The sequence below is a fragment of the Gopherus flavomarginatus genome, chromosome 3, assembly GCF_025201925.1.
Source record: "Gopherus flavomarginatus isolate rGopFla2 chromosome 3, rGopFla2.mat.asm, whole genome shotgun sequence".
NCBI lineage: Eukaryota > Metazoa > Chordata > Testudines > Testudinidae > Gopherus > Gopherus flavomarginatus.
In genome coordinates this window covers 58,645,181-58,668,338 of record NC_066619.1, presented here as the reverse complement: position 1 = coordinate 58,668,338, position 23,158 = coordinate 58,645,181, and the positions used below count along the sequence as shown (strand labels likewise).

Here is a 23,158-nt window from a genome sequence, read left to right as displayed (position 1 = left end):
CGTGGAGACTAAGCAATCATTTTCACTCCCTTGCAGTAAAGATGGTTCACTATAATATTTTATTCTTTAACAAGATCACACCAGTCATAAACAAAAAATTAGGCTGTATCAACTGACCTGAAATACAGATGAATCCAGAAGAGAAAAAAGCTTCATTGTATGAGGACAAGTTGTCTGTCTGGGCATATACAGCATAAATGGACATGTGAGAACAGGAGCATTGTACGTAGTCTGAAGTGTCATCAACCACTTTGCAGAACTGACTATCAGACAACCAGCTACAGCAAAAACAAAAGATTCACAAAATCCTCATTCATGAGTGTTCATGTTGAGACTGATTTCTTAAACTAATCAGCAGTTGAAGCTAAAGTGTCTTTCCTAATCCTGGAATAAACTGGTAACTGTCTAGTTTTACTTCTTACCACTGAAAGGCATTTATCCAAGACAAGAGACAACCAGCTACCTAAGCATCACTGTACATTATGCAAGTATTAAAGAACGTGAGCTTGCATATTTCTCATACTAATCAGACTCCAAAGTGACAGCACAAGTGTTACTGTAACATTCCCGTAACAACTGAAAATACCCAGGTTACTTCATGATTTTTTTTAATATTCAGTGTTTTTCAGATGCAATTATCAAAATGTATTGTCTATTTGGAATTAAATTTAAGTACTGTTTCCAACTTCCTATCCTAATTGGAAAAAAAAGGGAATACATTATTTGGAAAATGCATTTTTCACAACTAATTATCACATCTTTATCCTTCAAAGCTTCTGCAACACTGATTGGACCATGTAGCATTCTAAAAGGTATTCTACATACTAGCTTTTATCATGCAAAATGGTTTATTGCATACTGATGTTCGTGTTTCAAATTTATTTAACATTCGAGTTTTATGTGGTCTTGGACCAAGTTGCTTCAGATGTTCTTAAAAGGAATTTAGGAACTGTCAGTGAGGACACTGTATCCTATTACTGTATAAATGGCTCGCTTTAGGTACTATACTAACTGCAAGTACATAATATTATCTAGTGATTAGATAAAAGGCAAACCCAATGGCTAAATCCATAGTCTGCTGCAGCCACTCCGCTCACAAAAAGTAAAAGCTTACACCAGTGAAGGAGTAGTTTAATTTGGCCATTATATTTAAAATGAAATAAAACAAAGTAGATCTTAGCAAGATTCACACCATTAATCACTATGGGTCATATACTTGGCTGCGTGGTGTGACAAGGACCAAACACATGCTAACCAATCAAAGTGGGACCAGCGAACAAACAAGAAAAAGAACACCAGCTCTGCAGTATCATGGTATGGAGAAAGTGAGAGCGTAAGCAGTATGTACATCAGCTGGTAGTATCTCTTGGCCTTGCGTTTCTTCCAGAAGACAGACTGAAGAAGGTACAGCAGACACATCAAGGATTGGTCTTGAAGGACTTGGCACAGGTTCTGGAATCAACGACCCTAAGCTCTTAGACAGGGCCATCCCTACGGGCGTGTGTGGCCCAGGACTTAGGCACTGAGATTCTAATCTGCCAGGGGGTGCTCTCCCCTGGCTCTGCCCATGCGCCACCCCCACTCCACCCCTGACCCCAAAGCCCCACCCCCACCCCACCCCTTCCCTTGAGCGTGCTGTACCCTCGCTCTTCCCTCCTGTCCCCCAGCGTCTCCTGACACTGCAAAACATCTGATCCGCGGTTGGCGCTGAGAGGGAGGGGGAGGCGCTGACTGGTGGGGACCACCAGCGGGCAGGAGGCACTGGGGGTGGAGGAGGTTCTGGTAGGGGGGCTCCTCCTTGCCCCCCACCTGCTGCTTGCCTCCCTGTTCGCCCACTCGCCTCCCACCTCACCTTCCTGCCACCTCCTGCAGGGCCCCCCAAAGTGCAGGCCCTGTGGCAGTCACCCCAATTCACCGTACCCACGGGTCATCTCTACTCTTAGATGAAGAGAGTATTCCGAGGAGTGCCACCTCTCAGAGTCCACCCCAAAATTATTTGCCTTTAGGAGGCTTTGATACTTATGATCTTGCCAAGAAAGGTACCGAGTTCCCACAAGCCTTGTGCCTCTTCCTCAGCACCAGTGACAGAGAATGAGCAGCTGACTCAGATAACTTGGGTGGAGCACTCCGCATAGAAGGTCTGCACAGAGCCCTCCGCACAGTCCCTGTGTCCATTCTGAATGGGATGGAGCCAAAAGGCGGATGGAGCACTGCCTCCACAAGAAAACACTTAAGTCTGGCCATTCTGTCCCTTTTTGAGCAAGGCTTACCTCCTTGTCTCTTACACGGACTCCTCCAAGCATGTTAGACAGCTGGGTTGTATGTCACTCATTGGCATCAGTTTGCTATACCAACAATGTGATTTAAGCCCCAGAGACTGAGGCATGGCTCCAGTAGCAGTAGTAGTACCAAAATTTAAACTGGTCAGACTAAAGACCTTAAAACTGAAACTTTTAAACTAATATTACCTAACTATGACTAAAGCTCCAACTACTATTTCTAAGAAAACGAGTACAATTTACAAAGGAAGCAGGGAAGAACTTGCAATAGCAAGACTGAAATCACGTTATCAATCCTTATGGGTGGTAAGAAGAACTGAGGAGGGCTGGGGATGGCTCCACCCTTTATAACTGCATGCAGTGGCACGCGGCAGCAGAAGGTGCTCGAGCCACCCGATAGGTATCACTGAGGGAAAAAATCCCAAGCAACCATGTGCAAGGCATTCACTCACCTACAAAGCACTAAACATGAGCAACCACTCAAAGAACAGTACTGAGTTACATATTCATTAATAGCTCCATTTTTATAAAATAACATAACCAAATATTTAGCGTTAGCAGATTCTTTCTGAGAATAAGTATGGGTACGTGACTTTGGGCCACATGAGAGATGTGGGATGTATTCCCAATTTCTGTAGCTTCTCAGTGGGGTTTGAGCTCTTGCTCATTTATAGAAACTATAAAGGACACAGAGTAATTAATACCGGAGCAATAAAGAAACTGAAAGGTATGGTCTCCCAGCTCTCAGTCCAGTGCACCTTCCCATAAACTAATGGCCGTTTTCCTGAAGAAAAGCAGGAGACGGGGAGCTATTTTGTCTATGTCCCCCCCACAACAATTCTTTGTGGCATGATGGAACAAGACATCAGGGTGTTGCATGTGCAGTGCTAATGGAGTGGTCAGGATTTTTGACAGCAAGCTAAGAACAAATTATACTGAGCAAAATACAAATAGGAGTTGAAAATTTTGACCAAATTTGAATGGATTTTCATAAACCGTCAAAAGATACTTCTCTGTCCCCTTGTCAAGTTATAAGTTCTTGCAGCAAACCATGGAGTAGCTAGAACTCTTAAGAAAATGAAAATTATTTTTCAATAGAAAGTATAAGGCAACCTGAACACAATTACCCCATACATATGTACACACAGATTTATTATGGAAACGGAAAAGCTAAATTGTAATTTATAAAATGTACCTTTCTGCAGCCTGATTCCAAAGGAGGCACAGAGATTTACGTGGAACAATCCGACTGTCTGCAGAATAAATCCGGTAGATAACTTCATTGTTGTCTTTCAATGGATATGAACTCTGACCCTTCAAACTCATTGAAAAAATCTAAGATAGAATAAACAAGGTAAATATGTATTCAAAATTAAAATTCAGTGGTCAATGCATAAATATAATTACACCACATCTACATGCACAGACACACACTATGATACACTACAGATATTAAACATCTTTTGACCAAAGATTAATAACTGAAACTTACATTCAAATCCCATAAAAAGAAGCTGCCACATTTTCATACCTTGTTCTTTAGGGCAGTTCTTTTATCACCAGTTATAAACCACTGTTGGCTGCTGTATTCTGTAAACTGTACAAATTTACAGTTCTCATCTCTAGGAGGAGAGGAGGCAAAGGAGACCTCCAACAGGCGCTCAGGAAATCTGATTGAATCCCCGTCTTTTCCATCAAATTTGTGTCCATTGATTTGCTGAGGGTACCAGTGGTGGGCCATTATTGCAATGTATGGGCAGCTGTCAAGGATGGTTTTGCCTCTGTTGAACAAAAAAAAAAGAAAGAGAGATCCGATAAGTGGAACAGTAATTTATCCATTCATTACAGTGAGTGTAGTGACTCCTGTAGTTAGGATACACTTTATAATGAAAGTTTTAAAATTTCATTTTTTTTAAATAAGAGCTCTATTGCCTCTGTGGTTTATAGTCAGACTTTGACGTTTGACGGAAGGGAAGCCACGGGGCCAGTGAGGTGCTTTTTGATGTCCTCAGGAAAATTAAATTCAGAAAGGGATAGATTATAGATTTCCCTTCTGTATTTTGCTCAATACAGCTTGCTGTTGAAACCCGTCCACATTCCACTGGCATTCCACATTATACTGAACCTATAGATGGGTCACAGACAAAATGAATGCTCCTGTTTTCACCCTTTAGCCTAGAACATGGTGCACTGGACTGGGAACAAGAAGCTCATGAGCTCTAAGCTCACTTATTCTACTAACTAGTATTAGTAAGTCTGTGCCCTTCACAACCCTTTCATCAACAAGTCTCAAAGCGCTTTACAAAGGAGGTCAGTATCACTAGACCCATTTTACAGATGGTGAAATTGATCTCTATATGGTAACATACTATTTTTTTCCACAGGACTGTCCCTTTTTCAGTGCACAGCATAGATGAGCCTGGTCCTATATAGTACGCAGCTGGGGGCCAAGGCATCTTGTAGAATTAGGCCACAAATCTCCTGACTCCTAGTCCCATGCCTTCCATATATAACAGTATCCTGTACAATGTATTCTATTCTGCAGTAATAGTCCAAAATTCAACGTCCTACTATGGTACCACTGCAGTGCTTTGAGGGAATACCGCAGAATGGTGTACATCTTTGTATATGGGTAATACACCAAGGCACGTCCTCATCAGATTTGCTCTGAATGTGCACTCCTGTCTAATATATGCTAGGTCTATGGCAGTCTATTGTCAGATATTTCTACCATATTCTCTAAATTAAAAATTATTTACTTTTCACCAGGTGATCCACATATTACTCCAGTCAAGAGGGAAAAGGCAAACTTCTCAGTAACTTCAGCAAGCAGACTGTAGCCCCGTGTATCCTTGCGCTTTGGGCTAGCAAGAGCACAGAGTATCTCATAGAAAAGATTTCGGCTTTTATCAGTGAACATCTGTTTTTCACCTTCAGCCATTACCTAACACGGGAAAGTAAATGGTATCACTTACAGGATTATAAAAACAACCATTCCTTGATTTTCAAGAACTAGTATTTATGACAATACCAAAACTATGTCAGGAAGATAAATTAAATTAAATATTTAAATTACTCAACTACATTTATATACTGAGAAACATCATCAAAAGTGGAAAGTTAATTGATAAAATCTTAGGCCCCAATCCTGATAAAATCTCAGGGATCTGACAGTATGGAGCTCATTATAAGACTGGAGTTGTAGACTGTCTGAGAATTATTTCTCAAGCCCAGCATTATAGAAATTTAGATACAGAAGCACTACCTTAGAAACACACTTGAAATAGAAATTCATTGTTTTTTAACAAATTATACAATTGTGTCTCATGTACTGTTTTGTTTTCCGTAACTTTCCTTTGTTTTTGCAGTACAGCATTTTATTGCTTTGATATACTCAGTTTTACATGTAATTTCATTAATTGTAACAAAGGCAGATTTTCTACTCGCCAGTATGAATTAAAAAGTAAATGCTGCTAATTAGGTTCTCTCTTCATGAGCCCACTTTTAGTATAATTTTCAATTTTCTCTTGTTTTAGTTCTGAAGTTTTCATTTTTCTCATTTCTTGCCACCAAGATATAGGACATAGGCTATTGTCAAATGTATATAATAAAAGCATGCTCAGTAAGAGGAGTTAAATTAGTAAGGAATTGTGTGGAATTTACAGTTCTTTCAAAAATTCTTAACTAAGCAAAACCTCATTTCAATAGCTCTCTACCCACTCCTATTCCCAAAATGCCACCATTGCATGCAATTGAGTGTTGTCTTTAATCAGTATTAATGTACTATTTTGAGTCTCAGAGCTAGATTCTCTGGTACATTCTGGCCCCTATGCACTACCCTGGAGGTACAAAGACGCCAGAAAGCAGCCGAACCTGGCCAGCGAAGAAAACCCATCTCTTGAGGGAAACACTTAGCTAGCGCAGTGCCAAAATATTCAGCTCCTATGTCAACCTACCACTCCAAGACCTAGTGTAAAGAAGAGGGGATTGCAGAGGGCATGACAGAGGCATGGTGTTCTCTGGCAGTCCCCAGCTGGTGTACTGTCCCTGGGGAACCATAGCGGTGGTTAGAGTAGCTCATACCCCAGCACAGACCTACCCTGAGAATCAAGAAGCCATAGTAAGCTCTGTGATGCCACTGCACCAAGGGGGAAACTTGGCTTTGCAGAGTATCTGAGCCTTAATATGTAATTTAATTCTTAGGCTGCATTTTAGCCTTTGTGCTTGGTTTTTAATTCCTCGTAGGCATCATTATTAGTCTAATAGCAGACAGGCAGACTCTTTCCTGACTCCTGGAATCCTTTACCAAGGATTCCACTAGTTCTGTTTTTAGAACTGCAGCACTGTGTGTCTCAAAGGATCACTACTGCTGATTATCATTTTGATATATTCACAACCCGTAAGAGTTATTACATCCTCATGGAAGTCGTTAGTCATTTTGGAAGAGGCACATGAATATTTACCTTATCTATTATGTGCATCACAGCAGTGAGCTGTTCTTCTGTAGTTTCTGTGGAAATTTTGACATTTAAGTTCTGGAGGACCCTGTTCAAAATGATATCATCAAGTGGCTGGTACAATTGGTCAGCCAGCCCCCAGACTGATTGGGCATCTGAATCAGAGACAATTGTGATGTTGGCAATATCATATGCATCATCTACTCTGGCACCTCCTGTGGGGTTAGAAAGCACAACCTGGAAACGCTTAGGAAATGGATTTAAGGATCCTGTCTCTGGAGTCAGCATTACATCCAGTACAGCATTTCTTTGTCCAGGTTCAAAAGTCAGTATGCCCTCAGATCTGGCAAAATCCTGTCCTGAAATAGCTGGTGATATGAAGGTGCGTCCAACAGCTTCAGGTCTTTTTAGCTCCTGGAAACCAAACAAGAGAATTCTAGGCAACATCATCATAATGCAGTGTGTTTAAAAGTAAGTGCACTTAAATGGGTAAAATCCATTTTTTCTTTAAAATGTAAATATAACCTGTTAAAATTAAATTCCTATTTGGTAATAATCTGGACTATCCTCCCCACTTACATTCTGTATTGAACCAAAATGGTTTAAGGTAAGAGACTTCGTGATGGGGTCTGCGATAAATTGGGAGGAGGGAGAAATAAGTAAAACAGTCTCTCAGTTCTCACACACCTTTGTTACTAATCAAGGAAGTGAAAACTTGAATGCTGTTGAATACATCAGTGACCTGGGACAAAGGGCTTCAGGGGTTATAGCTATTAGGAAAGACTACGTAAGGTAATGTTTATGGTCAATGAGAAGAGCGGGACTAATTCTATAGCTTCTGCTCACCAGCAGCTCCTGGTGAGTTCAACAGGTGCTAATCATATTCAGTGGCTGCAGAACAAGGCCACTCAATTAAGGGGAGAGGTAAATGTTGTAAATAGGTAAACACCAAAAAGCTTGAGGTACAATTGAGGTAAATGAAATTCTGAGAGCGTACTAAAGAAGGATGATTCTAGACAACTGCCAGAGGGGATATCAAACTCCAAACCAAAAGGCACAAACTTAAATTACAGGCTAGTCACAAAAGGAATCTAGGAGATATTTTGAAGAAGGTAATTAAGGTGTCAGATTAATTTTTCTCAGGCAGAAATAGACACATTAACATATTCATTAAATGTTAGGCAAATCCTGAACCAGCTTGTGAATCACACAACAGGGGCACTAGTGCAGCTTTCAGATCTATGCACTTCCCATTCCTCAGATCTACCCTTCTTGCCCCTGGCTCCTCCAACCCTCCATACCCAGTGTACACTGCCAGGCAGGAAGCAGAACACTATGATGCTCTAAGGGGTTTCCCCCATATTGTACAAGGTCCTCAATCCTGTCTTCCCTCTTTCTACCACAGAAACCTACTAGGATCATAACAGCCTCTCTGGCCACAAAGAAAGGAGTAGTTTGTTTTTTTTTAATTTTAATTGATTTTTGCAAGCATCTCAACAATGCCTCGCATGAGGAGGTCCTGGTGCTGACTGGAGCCTCTGGGTTTTCCTACAATAAAAATAACAATTCTCTATGGTGTTTATCCCTGCAGTATATGAGCCCCTCCCAGACAATGTATTTATCTTCACAATGCCCCAGGGAGGAGGGAAGAATTATCCACATTTTACAGAGGGCAAATATGTGCACAGACAACAGGAAGCTGTGTCAGAACCAGAAACTGAACCATGATCACCTGAGTCCCAGTTCAATGGTTTATCCACAAGACTATTCTTCTTTGACCTTTATCATAGAAATATTACAGAATACAAATGCAAGTCAGATATGTGTCCAGCTTTAGGAGATACATGGACTCATTTCCTCTTGAAATATTACAGTTTTACCTATCATCAAGTATACAGAATTTTAATTATTTTTTAACTTGCTTTTTTGCCCTATGCCATAACCTTCATTTCTAGATCTGATACATAACAAGCCTTGCTTAAGTAGAAACTAGTTTTCTGGGCTACTATTCAAGTTCATAACACAATAGAGCTTTGAGATTATCTTTTGATCATCACACAAAAGGTTCCTTCAGGCAACCCTCAAAATGGCTCCTCCTATGCAAAAGAAAGGATTTTAATGTCAACTTCTGAGTACTGCTTCTGAGTACTGTTAGTGCTGACTAATTAAATACTTTTACTGGGTAACTAGAACATTTTCATTTCACTAAACAGCTTATTGTAAATCAATGTGGTTTCTTATGTGTGCAGACTTGCTCTGGAAACAAGTCATCATCTTTGCCAATTACTGACAGAAGTGACTGTTTATTTGCCCCTTCCAACTGGGTTCCCAGAATCAGCAGGAAGCAGGGAAATAAGTGGTGATAAAAATTAATAGCGTCAAGGAAATATAAAGAAATTGTGGGAATGAGACAAACATCTATTTCCAGTGAACTCCTCCTCCTCCCTGCCTCCCCCTTGACTTCCTCTCTCAGAGGTTTTTCCTCACACTTTGGTACTCTGTCATGCTCAATACCCCAGATTGTACAGCAGTTGTGTTACCATACATGCCAAAACAGGCAAGCTACCTATATTAGCCTAAGCATACTGTATGTGATGAGAAGTGATGCTGCCATTCCTTCTCCATTTACCAGCTTCATGATTGGGGATCCATGTTCTTTTTCCCAGCAAGAATCCAAAAACCTGCAACCATACACTTTAACTAAAATACACTGAGCAGCTATTGTACAACAAACCCATGGCAACACAGAGATACACAATTGCTATAGTTAAACCTGACACACATGCAGCATGAAATAAAAGTCAAAAGCCTTTTATTAAACGAAAGGAAAGGAAAGTTCACCAGCCAATGCATAATAATACTTCAGTATGAGAAAACTTCTTTACAGTCATGCTTCTACGCCCAATACTCGGCCCAAGTAGTCAGGAAAAGTGCGAAGCAGATGCAATAGGAAAAAACTAGGGGAAATCCTCCCCGCAGCCCATGGACTGGCTGTGGATCCACAGAGGAGCAGGAACTGTGCCTAGATAACTGTACAATGTTGTGCATAGTTGTCATAAACAGATGGTTAAGGGTTAATGTCTCTTTTACCTGTAAAGGGTTAAGAAGCTAAGTGAACCTGGCTGACACCTGACCAGAGGACCAACGGGGGGGGGACAAGATACTTTCAAATCTTGGTGGAGGGGAGTTTTTGTTTGTGCTGTTTTGTTCGTTGTTCGCTCTTGGGGCTAAGAGGGACCAGACGTGCAGCCAGGTTTTCTCCAATCTTTCTCAATCAGTCTCTCATGTTTCAAAATAGTAAATACTAGCTAGAAAAGACAGATTAGTCTTACGTTTGTTTTCTTAACTTGTAAATGTATATTTTGCTGGAAGGATTTTTACCTCTGTTTGCTGTAACTTTGAATCTCAGGTTGGGGGGCGGGAAGTCCCTCTAGTCTATATGAATCTGAATACCCTGTAAGCATTTTACACCCTGATTTTACAGAGATAATTTTTACTTTTTCTTTCTTTTATTAAAAGCTTTCTTTTTTAAGAACCCGATTGATTTTTTTTCTCCTTGTTTAAGACCCAAGGGGACTGGGTCTGAACTCACCAGGGATTGGTGGGGGGAAAGGTTAATTCCTCTTTGTTTTAAGATCCAAGGAGTTTGGATCAGTGTAGCCTCTCGGTAACCCAGGGAGGGGGAAAGGAGGGGGGATGGTTTATTTCTCCTTGTTTTAAGACCCAAGGGGTTTGGGTCTTGGGTTCCCCAGGGAAGGTTTGGGGGAACAGAAAGTGTGCCAAACACTATATTTTGGCTGATGGCAGCGTTATCAGATATAAGCTAGGAATTAAGCTTAGAAGGGTCCATGCAGGTCCCCACTTTTTGGACGCTAAAGTTCAAACTGGGGAAAAAAAACCTTGACATGGTGGCACAGCGGTGGGATTAAAAACCAAAAGCCAGTAGGATTTTTTTTTCTCTCCTTTCTAGCTGCTTGGACAGCAGGCTAGAGGGGATTGTTTTTAAGAACCAAAGCCAGTGAGTTTTTTTTTCTCTCCTTTCTGGCTGCTCGGAAGGCAGCCTGAGGGCAGAGGTGTTAAGTTTTTTAACAACGGTCTTTGTAAAAGGAGGCTCGAGCTGTGAGCCAGCAGACAACCAGCAGAAGGCATTTACAAGTAAATTGTTTTTTCTTTCTTTCTAGCTCTCGGGCATAGCTAGTTAGAAAATCTCTGTTAACCAAGAAATCAGTAAGCTGCAGAGGGTTCAGCCAGCAAAAGAAAGCAGGAACAATGAGTTCCAAGGAAGCCATTAAACAGGAACGGGCAAGGCTAGAAGCAACAGAAAGAGACAACGAACATAAGAGACGGATGGAACTAATTAATGCAGAAATAGCCAGGGATGAAGCGGTCCACAAAAGAGAAGAACAAGCCAAAGAGGCTGCCCACAGGAGAGAGATAGAAAGGAAACAAAAAGAGCTACAGATAAAAGAAAAAGAGATGGAAGAGAGGGAAAGAGAGAGAAAGCATGAACTGGAATTCGCAAAGGCTAAGCCAGATGTTCCAGCCAACCCTAACAACCCTTCTCCAGGTACTGTTTCCCATCCCAGAAAATTTCCCACCTACAAGGCAGGTGAGGACACTGAGGCCTTCTTAGAAAATTCTGAAAGGACCTGCCATGGGTACAACATCTCTACAGACCAGTACATGATAGAGCTGAGGCCACAGCTTAGTGAACCCTTAGCAGAGGTGGAGGCTGAAATGCCTAAGGAACACATGAACGATTATAAACTTTTTCAAACCAAGGCCAGAATCAGAATGGGGCTAACACCTGAGCATGCCCGTCCGTGGTTCAGAGCTCTAAGGTGGAAACCAGATGTGTCATTTACCCGACACGCCTACCACATTGGAAAGAATTATAATGCCTGGATATCAGGAGCAAATGTTAAATCTCTGGACGAGCTGTCCCTCCTAATACAAATGGAGCAGTTCTTAGAGGGGGTTCCTGAGGAAATAGAAAGGTACATCCTAGATGGCAAACCCAAAACTGTAACCGAGGCAGGGGAGATTGGAGCCAGATGGGTGGAAGTGGCAGAAAAGAAAAAAGCTACTATCAAGGGGAGCGAATATCACAGGGGTCACACCGACAATAAACCCTATACCCGAGGGCAACCCAAGACCCCACCTACAACCCAAGAAAAGCTGCCGACTCCCTATTGTCCCACCTCACCAGTCTCCAGCAACCCACCTCGGCCCAGTGACCAGTCAGCTGGGCGCCACTTTAAATGTAATGAACTGGGACATACAAAGGCCAACTGCCCCAAGAACCCCAACCGAGTGCAGTTCATTACACCACCATCACACCAAAGATCCCCAGGCCCAAATGCCTCTCAAATACCTTCGAAGTGAAGGGAAACTTTGAGAGTGGGCGGAAAGAAGGTTATCGCGTGGAGAGACACAGGGGCACAAGTGTCAGCTATCCACCAATCCTTAGTGGACCCCAAATTCATCAACCCAAAGGCCCAAGTAACAATTTATCCATTCATGTCAAAATCTGTAGACTTGCCTACAGCTGAACTGCCTGTCCAGTACAAAGGCTAGTCAGGAATGTGGACTTTTGCAGTCTATGACAATTATCCCATCCCCATGCTACTGGGGGAAGACTTGGCCAACCAGGTGAAGCGGGCCAAGAGGGTGGGAATGGTTACACGCAGCCAAGCCAGGCAAGCTTCCAGACCCATCCTTGTTCTTGAGCCGTCCACAAGGGCCCCGTCTGTGTTACCAGAGACCCAGACAGAGGTGGTGGACCCGGATCCCCTGCCAACGACGGCAACAGCCACAGTGCATCCAGTCCCAGAACCGGAACTGGAAAAGCAACTAGCACCAGAACCATTGCCAGCACTGACGCCAGCGCTTGCAAACCCATCTCCAACCCCAACGCCAGAGGGCCTGAATTGGCAGAAGCAGCAGACAACCCTATCCAAGAGGCTCAGCTGGAGCCTGAAATATCGCATAGTGCACCAGCGGAGAGCAGTTCACCATCAACAAAAACAAACCCATCACCTACATCGCTTCCAGAGGACCAAGCCCAAGTCCACAGTCTACGGAGGAACTGGTGTCTCCAGTCTCAAGGGAACAGTTCCAGACTGAGCAGGAAGCAGATGACAGCCTTCAGAAAGCTTGGTCGGCGGCACGGAGCACCCCTGGCTGAGGATCCACAGAGGAGTAGGAACTGTGCCTAGATAACTGTACAGTGTTGTGCATAGTACCTGTCACTTGAGCTAAAGGAGACTCTCCATCAGCTGTCAGCAGTAATAGGGTTATTATTATTTTTAAGACAACAGACCAGCAACTAGTATAAGGCTATATGATGAACACACAAACAAATGCATAGGACTGATATCATCTATTGGGGAAATAGATTAGCAGTATGTTTTTGCAGTTCAAAGAAGAATTGCTGCCCCAATAAAAAAATAGATACTTTCTAAGTTCAATGGCTCAAGAATATTGCCTGGACTTAAGTAACTGTAACCAACTGAAATATGGATTAGACGTCTATGAAAATGCCCTCTCTTTTCTTTTAAATATTCTATGGACATAATAGAGGAAATCACACGTTTGGTAGGATACAAATGATTATACCTGCTGTGGCAGAATCCACATTTTAAAGGGAGGAGGCTAAAGCCTAGGAAAAGCTTTAGCAGGGAGTGGAAATGGTGATGACCTATTCAATACTTCAGGATGACCATAGTTCTTGAGGTTATTGGAATTACCCTGCACAAAATTACTTTTGGTAAAACAGACCAAAGTGAGATAATTTTAGTAACAGGAAACAAAATATGCTAGACTTATCTAAGTTATGACCGCTGCTGTAAACATTTGACACTTGAGCTTTTCCTAGATAAAGTAAACCAGGGCTAAACTTACTTGCTTATGCTTCAGAGAATAAATGAGGATATTATACACAATCTTACCTGCATATTATAATTAACTGAGATGGTTAATGCTGTACTGGAGTCTCTAACCACCTGCAAACTGATTAAAGTGGTCTTTTTATTAGCCACAGCCAGACGAGATCCCACAGCAAAATATACTAGGCCATGAGCAGCATCACTTTCTGGAACAGTTATGTAGGCAAATCTGGCACTGCTGTTTAATGCTGCTCCTGAGCTTACTTCATACAACTCAACAAAAAAATAAGTTTCAAATTCAGGTACCTGTAAACAAGTGAGAATTCAAGATCATTATAATGTCCACTGATTCCAACAGGAGTATGCAGTAAAGAATAAATTCCATACTTCTTGAAAAAGTTCTCCTGTTATTATACAGTCTCCCCACTGAATTACTCATTGGCTTCAAAGATATTATAAGGCAGATAAAGTACTACCCCAAAAGGGATAACATTTCAGCGAACACCAATATGGAACAAGTAGGCAAAGAGTCTTACGGTCTTTCACATATAATCTCACACAATAGCCTAACAACATATCGTATACATATGATGTGCCTCTGGGATGCTGTGAGACAGAAGACAAATTTTCAAATTTATGGAATGACACAAGGTGTACATTTGTGCAGAATTTATCTCTTTAATTCCCTTTTGCACCTGCAAAAAATATGCACAAACATGTGCACAATGAATTTCAAGTGGAAAATTTGCATACCTGTGTAAGTACAGGTTTTTGCTCCTGCCATTAACTATTACTATATTTTGAAGGTGGAACTCAGGTCTCAAGCATTGAAAAAAACTGACATGTGTCTGTAGCGTTTGTATTAGTGTGATTGAACGTCGAAAGGTTCAAAAGTTTGGCTAAGCATTTTCACAACTCTTAAGTCTGGAAAACTAGGCTGAAAATATCATGAGACAGGATCTTTTATGAGACTTTTGGTACTTCCTAGTTCTAGTCAGTCTGGAAATACAGAATGCTGTATTTCAATGGTTATACACCAGAGAATTTGATTATGTAATTCCCAAAGGTTATTTTTCAACATTTTACTGAATACAGTATAGCAAGTAATTGATTTTCTAAACAAAATAAGAAATAGGTTAATTATTCCTTATTTTGTTTAGAAAATCTATTTGGCTAGATTTTCAATAGGGCCTCCACCTGGTCTCTGATTTTTACCCAAAATCAAATGTGAATACAAATGATATAACGAAGATGTCTAGCTTCCTGATTTTGCATCCACAAATCAGTTTGTTAGACATCTAAATATCATTTACATCTGTTAATTTAAAGCAGGCATGAAGCTGCAGACATAAAGATAGAGGTCATTTTTGAAAATGTAGCCCTGGACAAGCAAAACCAAAGCAGCTCATTAAAAAACAAAACAAAACAAAACAGCTTCTTTTCCAATTAATGAAGGGTGAGCACTGAAGACACTGTAACTTAGGCCTTGTTTTTAAATTCTGGCATTTTTGTAAATACTAGCTTATTTCTCAGCCAAAACAGGATCCAATTGTTAATCAGCAGAGTCAATACAGTTGAGGTTGAACTAGACACAGTAGCTGCCAGGTGCTGCAGCGTTCAAACTTCCCAGAAGATCTTGAAAGTGACAGTGGACCTGTATCATATTTATGTTCATTTATAATGTAACAAACATGCAGAAACAACACGAAAAAAAATCCTTTAGAACTTTTTTCCATATGAAAGGACAGGGCATATAATTGGGGTATTGTAATCAGGGCAGGTGATGGCTCTCTACACTATATGATCTTGTTATTGATATATGGGTCTTATTGCTTCCATAACCAATCAGATCAATCTTTGAGACCAGGCAGGTTTAAGATCTCAATTTACTGAAATACTGCCTTAGTTATCACAGTCATGCAACATATTAGGTCCTAATTCAGCAACACACTTTACCTGAAGCACTTGACTGAACCTATAATGTTCATTAAAGAACATGTTTCAGTCCCATTGGCTTAAATAAGACATACATTTGCTTACATGTTTTGCTGATAGGATTACTCAGGTCACATGGTTAAAGTGAAGTACATATTAAGTGCTTTGCTGAAACAAATATTTAATGTCTGAAGGGTAAAAGTCCATTTGTACTGAATACTTATTTCACTGAAGTGACTGCAACCTACTTTACCTTATAATTCCTGTATGGCTTCAATAACTGCAGCCTTCTTTAGGGCCAAACACTCAACCCCTTCCACAGTTTTTAATTAGCCATTCTTGAGGCAAAGCAGGAATTAAAGAAAATGGGAATTTGTGCGAGGACTGAGAAGAAATTGAGTAAGGACCTGCAGACGTGGCCCCTGGATTTTAAGTTCTCTCAATCAGGGCCAATGGGTTTTTTTATATTTGTAAGTAAGTCATGATGCTATATAAATATTAATAAACTACTCACACGATCAGGTTTTATTTCAACAGAGATGTTGCATATCGTCTGACCTGCCATGCAGGTGGTAACGCCTAACACAGCCAAGAGTTCATTTGCCAGGTTTACTCCATCCTTCCCTAGGACAACAGATGTTTTATTAAAGGTCACCCGCCAAAAGATCTTCACATCTTCAAAAGCCCTATGAACAAAACAAACAAGTATAAATGCACTGAAGATGGCAGCTATTGCTTCAGGGAAGCTAAACCACATAGACACATTAATTTTTTATTATTAATAAAAATTTATCACTGGAAAACAAAATGCTTTCAGAAGAAAAAATATTTTTCTTTTTGTTGTATGTTATTTCCTATTAGCTATATTAATAAAAGTCACAAGAGCAATGTCAGCCAGTTATTGAGAAGCAAGCTAGATCCAGGTCTCAGCAAGTCACTTAAGTCAGCAAGTTACTTACGTATGTGCTTAATTGAGGTCATGGGCCTACTCATGTGGTTAAAGTTAAGCATATGTTTAAGTACTTTGCTGAACAGGGATCCTAGATTGTAAGCATTTTGAAACAGTGACTTACTTTTTATGTGTTTGAAAATCACCTAGCATATTTGACAGTGTGTGTAATATGTAAAAAGTATACATACAGTGTGTGGCAATACATAAATATATATTGGTACACATGTATCTTAAATACTGTGATAGACCCAGGCCAGCTGGGTACAGCAGAATAGCAGAAGGCAGATATACTGGCCACTGGATTCACAGTTTTTTGTTCCCTGACTGACCAGAGCAGGGGCTGCTCCAGACTGAGTCTGACTCTAATTAACCTGCAAAAAGTCAGGTAAGCCAATCAGTTAATGTGACCACCTGACTCTAATTAAGGCCCTGCTGATTCTATAAAAAGGGCTCACTCCAGTCAGACAGGGGAGAGCCAGGGAGCCAGAGGAGAGAAAGTGCGGCTGAAGAGCTGATTACTGAAGACACCCTCAAACCATCGTTAATGGAGCCCTAAGGTAAGGGTGAAGACGGGAGAAGCAGGAGAGCTGTGGGGAAATGGCCCAGGGAAATGTAGCAACTCTGGCAGTGAAAGGTTGGCTGCCAACAACTGCTACCATTAGGGTCTCTGGGCCAGAACCTGGAGTAGAGGGCAGGCCCGGGTTCCCCCCAGTTCACCACTACAGGAACATCTCCTGGAGGGGAAGTCAGGCCCCTGTCAGGACAGGAGGCTGAACAGAGACTGTGGGAGGTTCTCTCACCAACCTCCTTGCAGGCCTATGATGAAGAGGGCTCAGCAGACTGTAACCCTGGCCCTAGAGAGAGAAGGGCTACGTGGAGGGTCACAGTGAGCCACTGAGGCTAGCATAAACCGTCCAGAAGCGCAGGACCCACGGGAGCAAGGTCAGATCTCTGCCACGATACTCATATTACTTCTCAGAGCTACTGTATAATAGCCAAGAAGATCATAAGTTTCAGAGACATTTTTAGCCAACTAAGCAATTAATCTTAAGGGTGAGTACATATAGCAAGGAAATTAATTTCTCATCTCAGTTATTATGTGTGTTAGGTAGATATTTAATTCTTGTTTCTGTTTAGTACCAGTATACTAACAATCACATTTTAAATTTATGAAGAAAGTTTGCCAAATTACAATAAACTATTAGAGCAGCTGAAAGTCAAAGATTTATTATAAAATTCCATGATAACCTCTTCTGCTAACAGCAGCATCCTTGATTTCAACACAGCACATTACAGTATGTGGGGACAGCACTTTTATCAGCCGTTGCCTGCACCTGTTTGGTTGCCTTGTGACAATCAGCTGCACCTCCCTGTTTTCAGAATCTTCATCAAGCACAAGGCCACTTTGTACCTCTGCACTGAATCCCAAAATCCCATTTTGAAGATCATTGCCTGTATGAGAAACAGTCCAACAAACTGATTAGGAAGCAAATAAAGTTGAGAATAAGTTGTACATATTTAATGTAGAAAGAATTGCTTAAAATGAAAAACATACACAAGGCATGATATAAAGTACACAAAGAGCCAAATTTTCAAAGGGAACAAAGGCTGTAACCACAAAAGTCTCCTTCAAACATATAAAAAACCTCATGTGTTCCTATATTTATCTAGTAACCCAACTGAAATTTTTACATTTTAATTTTGCAGATTGTCTTTTAACTGTGAAAATAGCTCCTTTGGAAAGGCAATTTATGGTCAGATGCCTAGCATCTTCTGTGCAGGTAAACTGAAATCTTCAGAAGCACTTAGGTTTTTCGAACTCTGCTCCCATTGACTTCAATGGGTCTAGTGCCAGGCCAGCATTACTCTTGAAAATCTCACTCATAAAGTCCTTACAGAATAGGCCCACTTTGAATAACTGCTGTCCATCACAATCATTTAAAAATGCATTAGCGCTAAAGGATCCCCCCATAATGATAGCATTACTCTACACTGGGGATGAAAGAGCCTGCTTTTTAATAAAGTCAGCTAGTAAGAGACTTCCAATCTGGTTCAGATGCAACAAGTGTGTCACCTTTCTTCCCCTCAACATTGTTTCTTGACCTTATTACCTGTGCTCATTTAATTTAGATCATAAGCTTAGCACATCACACATACCAATGTCACTATATAATTAATTTCTTAAAAACAATCTACATGCATGCAATTATGTGACTAACTTGCACATGCATGCAAATTGTTATTTACATGTACAACTGCAGTAACTATGAATGTAAAATAAGCATGTAACTGCAAACGCATTTGACATTCTGTTCCTGGAAATGTTTTTCTGGTAGCTTTTCTGGTACATTCTTTCAAGGACTCAATTTGGTCATTAATCCCTAAGAGCCATTTTGTAATATTAAAAGTATTTTGCTTGATTTGAATTTCCAAAGTACTTGTTATCACTGTTATCTTGTCAAACCACCTACATTATATGCTCTATAAAAACAACTTGGAATCAGAGTGCTTTTAACTCAATAAACAATTCATAAGATTCATATTTCAAAAGATCTCTGTGCAAACTATATGGGAAAATGTTATGGTAGCTATTCACAAATTAAAGTAAACCAGAGTTCTGGTATTAACCTCTGGCATTAGGATGCAATCACTGAGAGAAAAAAGCTCTTAGCTAATTATCAGATTTAATCTACAATAATCATTATGGCCCATCTGCTACCCTACACTTCCAGAAGCAGAGAAGGACCAAAAGAAGGTGGGGAGTTCCCACACCACAGATTCCCCCTTTGTTTAAACCTTGCAGAAACTACTTCAGAGATTAGGGAGGCAATGGGTCAATGGGAGGAAAGTAAAGGTCAGAGGAACAGACACTGTCTGCACTAATGCCTCCTCTCAGTGGGGACACAGTATGTGCCAAGTAAAATACCTCAGGAATAGGGGTTGGGCAGCATCCAGCAGGTGAGTCAATGACAGTTTGGGTCATGAAAAATGCACATTGCCAAAGGAAGAAAGGTGGGATTTGACAGGCAGTAAAGACATAAATCCTCCGCATATCTGCAAACTCTCGAGGTTTAGGAGCAAAATACCCTGCATATCTCATGGAAAGAAATCCCAACCTTAATGGAATTTGCCAGAGGAACTCAGAGTTAGACAGCTTTATATGTTAAATTTTATTGCATTTATGCATTGAATCTCTGAAAACAAGAATATTACCTGTAATAATTATTGTTGCAAAAGCTGCAAACCCATATTCATCCTTTCCCTCCACAATCTGAGCTCCACCTTGAGGGGCTGAGAGGAAAACATAGAAGAATTCTTGCCCTTCAGGCTCATCATCATCAAGAATTCTGATAGACACTTTGCTTTCTTTCTCTCTATCCAGCAGTGTCACAGATATAATCTGTTCCTCAAAGTCCATCCCTTCAGTCGCCCATGTCAGGTTAGAATTTCCATACACATTCTCAAAAGGAAATTCATCTACCCCACTCTGTGCACTCACTCCACCAAAGGTTTTAACAGTTACTTTGACATCACCGGCAAAGCCCTGGGTCCTTCTGATATTAAGTATTACTGTGTTGGGTGTACTATTGTTTGTGTCTTCCTCTGTATAAATAAATCCTGGCCCGAGACTCAATATTCCATGAACAATATCATTGGCCAATACCGTAATTGCTGCAACACTAAAATCTGGATTCAAACGTGGATTCCTATTAGGATTAAATTTTTCAATGGCCAAAACTTCAACTGAAGTTAACTTTACAAAAAATACTTCATCCATCTCAGAAATTGTGTCATCGATGATTGATATTTCAACTACATCCTCTGCCTGAAAATGTCCAAACACAAGCTCTCCATTTTGAACAGGTCCAAAGTCTTCTAATGGTTTGGCACTTCCTGCAATAGTCTGATAGGCCAATTTAGTGAGATTGCTTTGGAAACCAAACAATCTTTGGACATGCAATCTGATCACCTGCACATCTTCTTCAACTGAAACATGTCTTGAGTTAGGGGAAAATTGGAAGACACCCATTGGCTCAATTTCAGCTACTGTGAATCCTGATCTGAAATAGAAAACATAAAAGTTGAATTAAGAAACACAAGTCACCCATTAAAAATGATGGGGTCTGATACTCTGTTGTCTTGCATTTTACGTAGTCATTTATGGATGCGAGAAGTTGGATGTAAAATGTTACCATACCAAAAAAAGTTCCCTGCTCACAATAGTTTGGTGTGTGGAGGGGGAAGGGAGGAGTTGTGACAATGTGATAGAGGAGGTAAAAAGGTTCCCCTTCACAGGGAGTGTTCTTGCATAGGTTCTTGCACAGATCAGGCCAGAGAACTTCAAGCCTTTCAGCCTGGGCTGCAGGCAGAGGCAAGAAGAAACAATTATCATTATGGCCTGCATGCTATCTTCCACTTCCACTTCCAGGAGCAGAGAAGGTGCAAAAGAAGGTGGGGAGCATGGAAATTGGGAGTTCCAGCACCACAGACTTCCCTGTTACTTTAAACCTTGCAGAAACGATTCCACAGATGCTAGGGAGTCAGTGGGGCAACAGGAGAAAAGTCAGGATTAGGCGAACAGACATTCTCTGCATTAATGTCTCCTCTCAATACCACGGGGATGCAGGGTGTGATGAGCCAGGAGTTGGGGCAGAAGAAAGAAAGTAAATGAATAAAGATGATCTGGTTTAGAGAAGTATTATTGTGGCATCTTTATAGTTTCTTAGTGAGATGTTGCAGAGGCAGCCTTGTACTAATGTAATTAATAAATAGGAAGAACAATACAAACAACTTACTGGATAAATATAGGAACACCTTGAAAAGAGCTCAATTATTTAGTCAAATACCTTATCATTATTACTAATTAAAATAGTTATTTTAATTAACACTTTTTGACCTTTATTAATACTCCAATTACTTTATTCTGTTTCTTTCTTGGCTCTATTCACTGATAACTAACGATAGTGCTGTAGGGAGGGTATGGAGAGGTCAAGAATAGCACCAGGTATGGAGCAAGATAATGGTCCCACTCTGTAGAGTCCAGCTGACTAGTCTGAGAGAGGCAAATGTGTATGACTGCACTCTTCCCCCAGCATGTAAGGCCTCTCCCCAGGCATAAGTGTCTGGGCAGCATCTACCCACATTCTGAGTTACTGTCTTGAATGCATCAGAACTGACTTTCCTGGTATATTGGGGATGTAGACAGATCTCCCCGCAGGGGAGTGAGGAAGCATTTACTCTCAGTGTCCATTATGGGGTAGGGCAGTTGTCAGTGGGCCTGCTCACGGGGTAAACCTGAGCACAGGAGTCAGGAAGGCTTCTGGTGATATCTGTTATTTCTTGGGCAAGGACAGGTATCGCAAATCTAGCGTAGATTATTGTACAAGTCTTCTTTATCCTCATTCCTCAAACGAGAAGGGGTGCTGGTCAGTGATTCCAGCAGCTGGCTGGATCCGATGGATGATGTAACAAGGTCAAGCAGAAGGTACTCATGCACTCATGAGCACTCACGCAGTCATGTACTTCCACACTGGATCACTGTTTTCCCTGGTAGGGTTTGGGGGTACTGTTCATCTCAGTGTTGTATCAATTAAATGAAAGTTGCAGCCTGATGGCTTAAACCTATCCTTTGTGTGTGTGTTGTGTCTTTATTCACTGCATACCTAGGACAAAGAGTAGGCGTTGCCTACCTTTCCCTCCTCTGTACTAGCCTCCTTTTTGGGTCTTATAGGCCTGAGCCTGAAAGAAATTATTGCTAGTAATCAAGCGGCACTTTACATCCTCACTGAGAGTCTTGCCATAACTTTCACTCACTTTGAATGTCAAAATGGGGTGTCTTGCAGTATCCTTCAAGCTAGTGGCTCCTGTGGGACAGAGTCCTACAAATCAATGCACTGAAACTCACAGCAGCCATTGATTCTGCAACCTCAAACTTGGTAGTTCTAATGGAGTCTAGTTTAACTCAGCAATTTTAATCCTTTTCAGAATTGGTTCTTTTTGGGGATACCACGATTTTATTTAAGGTAAGTGAATTCAGAGTAGGTGAAATTTGCTGCATTTTTTTCCTCCTCTTACCTACCAAAAAAGGTAGTAGCAATGCAACCTTCCCCCACACTGCACCGAAAAAAATTCAAGTGTCGTCTAACACCTCTTTGGGTGATAAGATGACTCATTCTCTATACAAATTCAGTTTTTGACCTTTTGCAAAAATTGACTGGGTGCCAGTTAAGAAAACACTGCCAATGATTAGACAGACCCACTAATGCTAGTATGGTGTTTTTTGCTCATGTTTCAGTGCTTCACAGTATGGAGAAAGACATCCTTTGCACAGAGGGAAAGCTCTGTGGTGACAATTGGTGCCCCCTAGGATATCAAGATGTATTTAATGCATTTCTCTGTATAGTGGCCTTTACAGAGGCAAATTATAGATTCCACTTCTCCAGTTTCTCAGAAAATCTTGGATCCTCTATTCCTGTAACTGCCTCCACAAACATATATACGCATAACCCAGTTCTAGGCAAATCACCCATTCCCCTATTACTCACTACACCAATGGCTCTCAAACTTTTACTGGCAATCCCTTTCACATAGCAAGCCTCTGAGTGCAATCCCCTCCCCGCTTATAAATTAAAAACACTTAAATATATT

General features: G+C 41.0%; 1 protein-coding gene across 3 annotated transcripts in view; it reads right to left on the bottom strand.

Moving 5' to 3' along the window:
• The window catches only part of ADGRV1 (adhesion G protein-coupled receptor V1), a 447,886-nt gene that overhangs the window by 246,377 nt on the left and 178,351 nt on the right, over window positions 1–23,158 (bottom strand). For all 3 annotated transcript variants that reach the window (XM_050943853.1, XM_050943852.1, XM_050943851.1), the window contains 9 exons: window positions 19,724–20,571; window positions 17,845–17,962; window positions 16,073–16,244; window positions 13,687–13,929; window positions 6,743–7,150; window positions 5,039–5,223; window positions 3,811–4,060; window positions 3,475–3,614; window positions 118–278 (listed from right to left, as the gene is read on the bottom strand). In XM_050943853.1, the coding sequence (XP_050799810.1) occupies window positions 118–278; window positions 3,475–3,614; window positions 3,811–4,060; window positions 5,039–5,223; window positions 6,743–7,150; window positions 13,687–13,929; window positions 16,073–16,244; window positions 17,845–17,962; window positions 19,724–20,571 (2,525 nt within the window). The remainder of the gene's footprint in view (window positions 1–117; window positions 279–3,474; window positions 3,615–3,810; window positions 4,061–5,038; window positions 5,224–6,742; window positions 7,151–13,686; window positions 13,930–16,072; window positions 16,245–17,844; window positions 17,963–19,723; window positions 20,572–23,158) is intronic.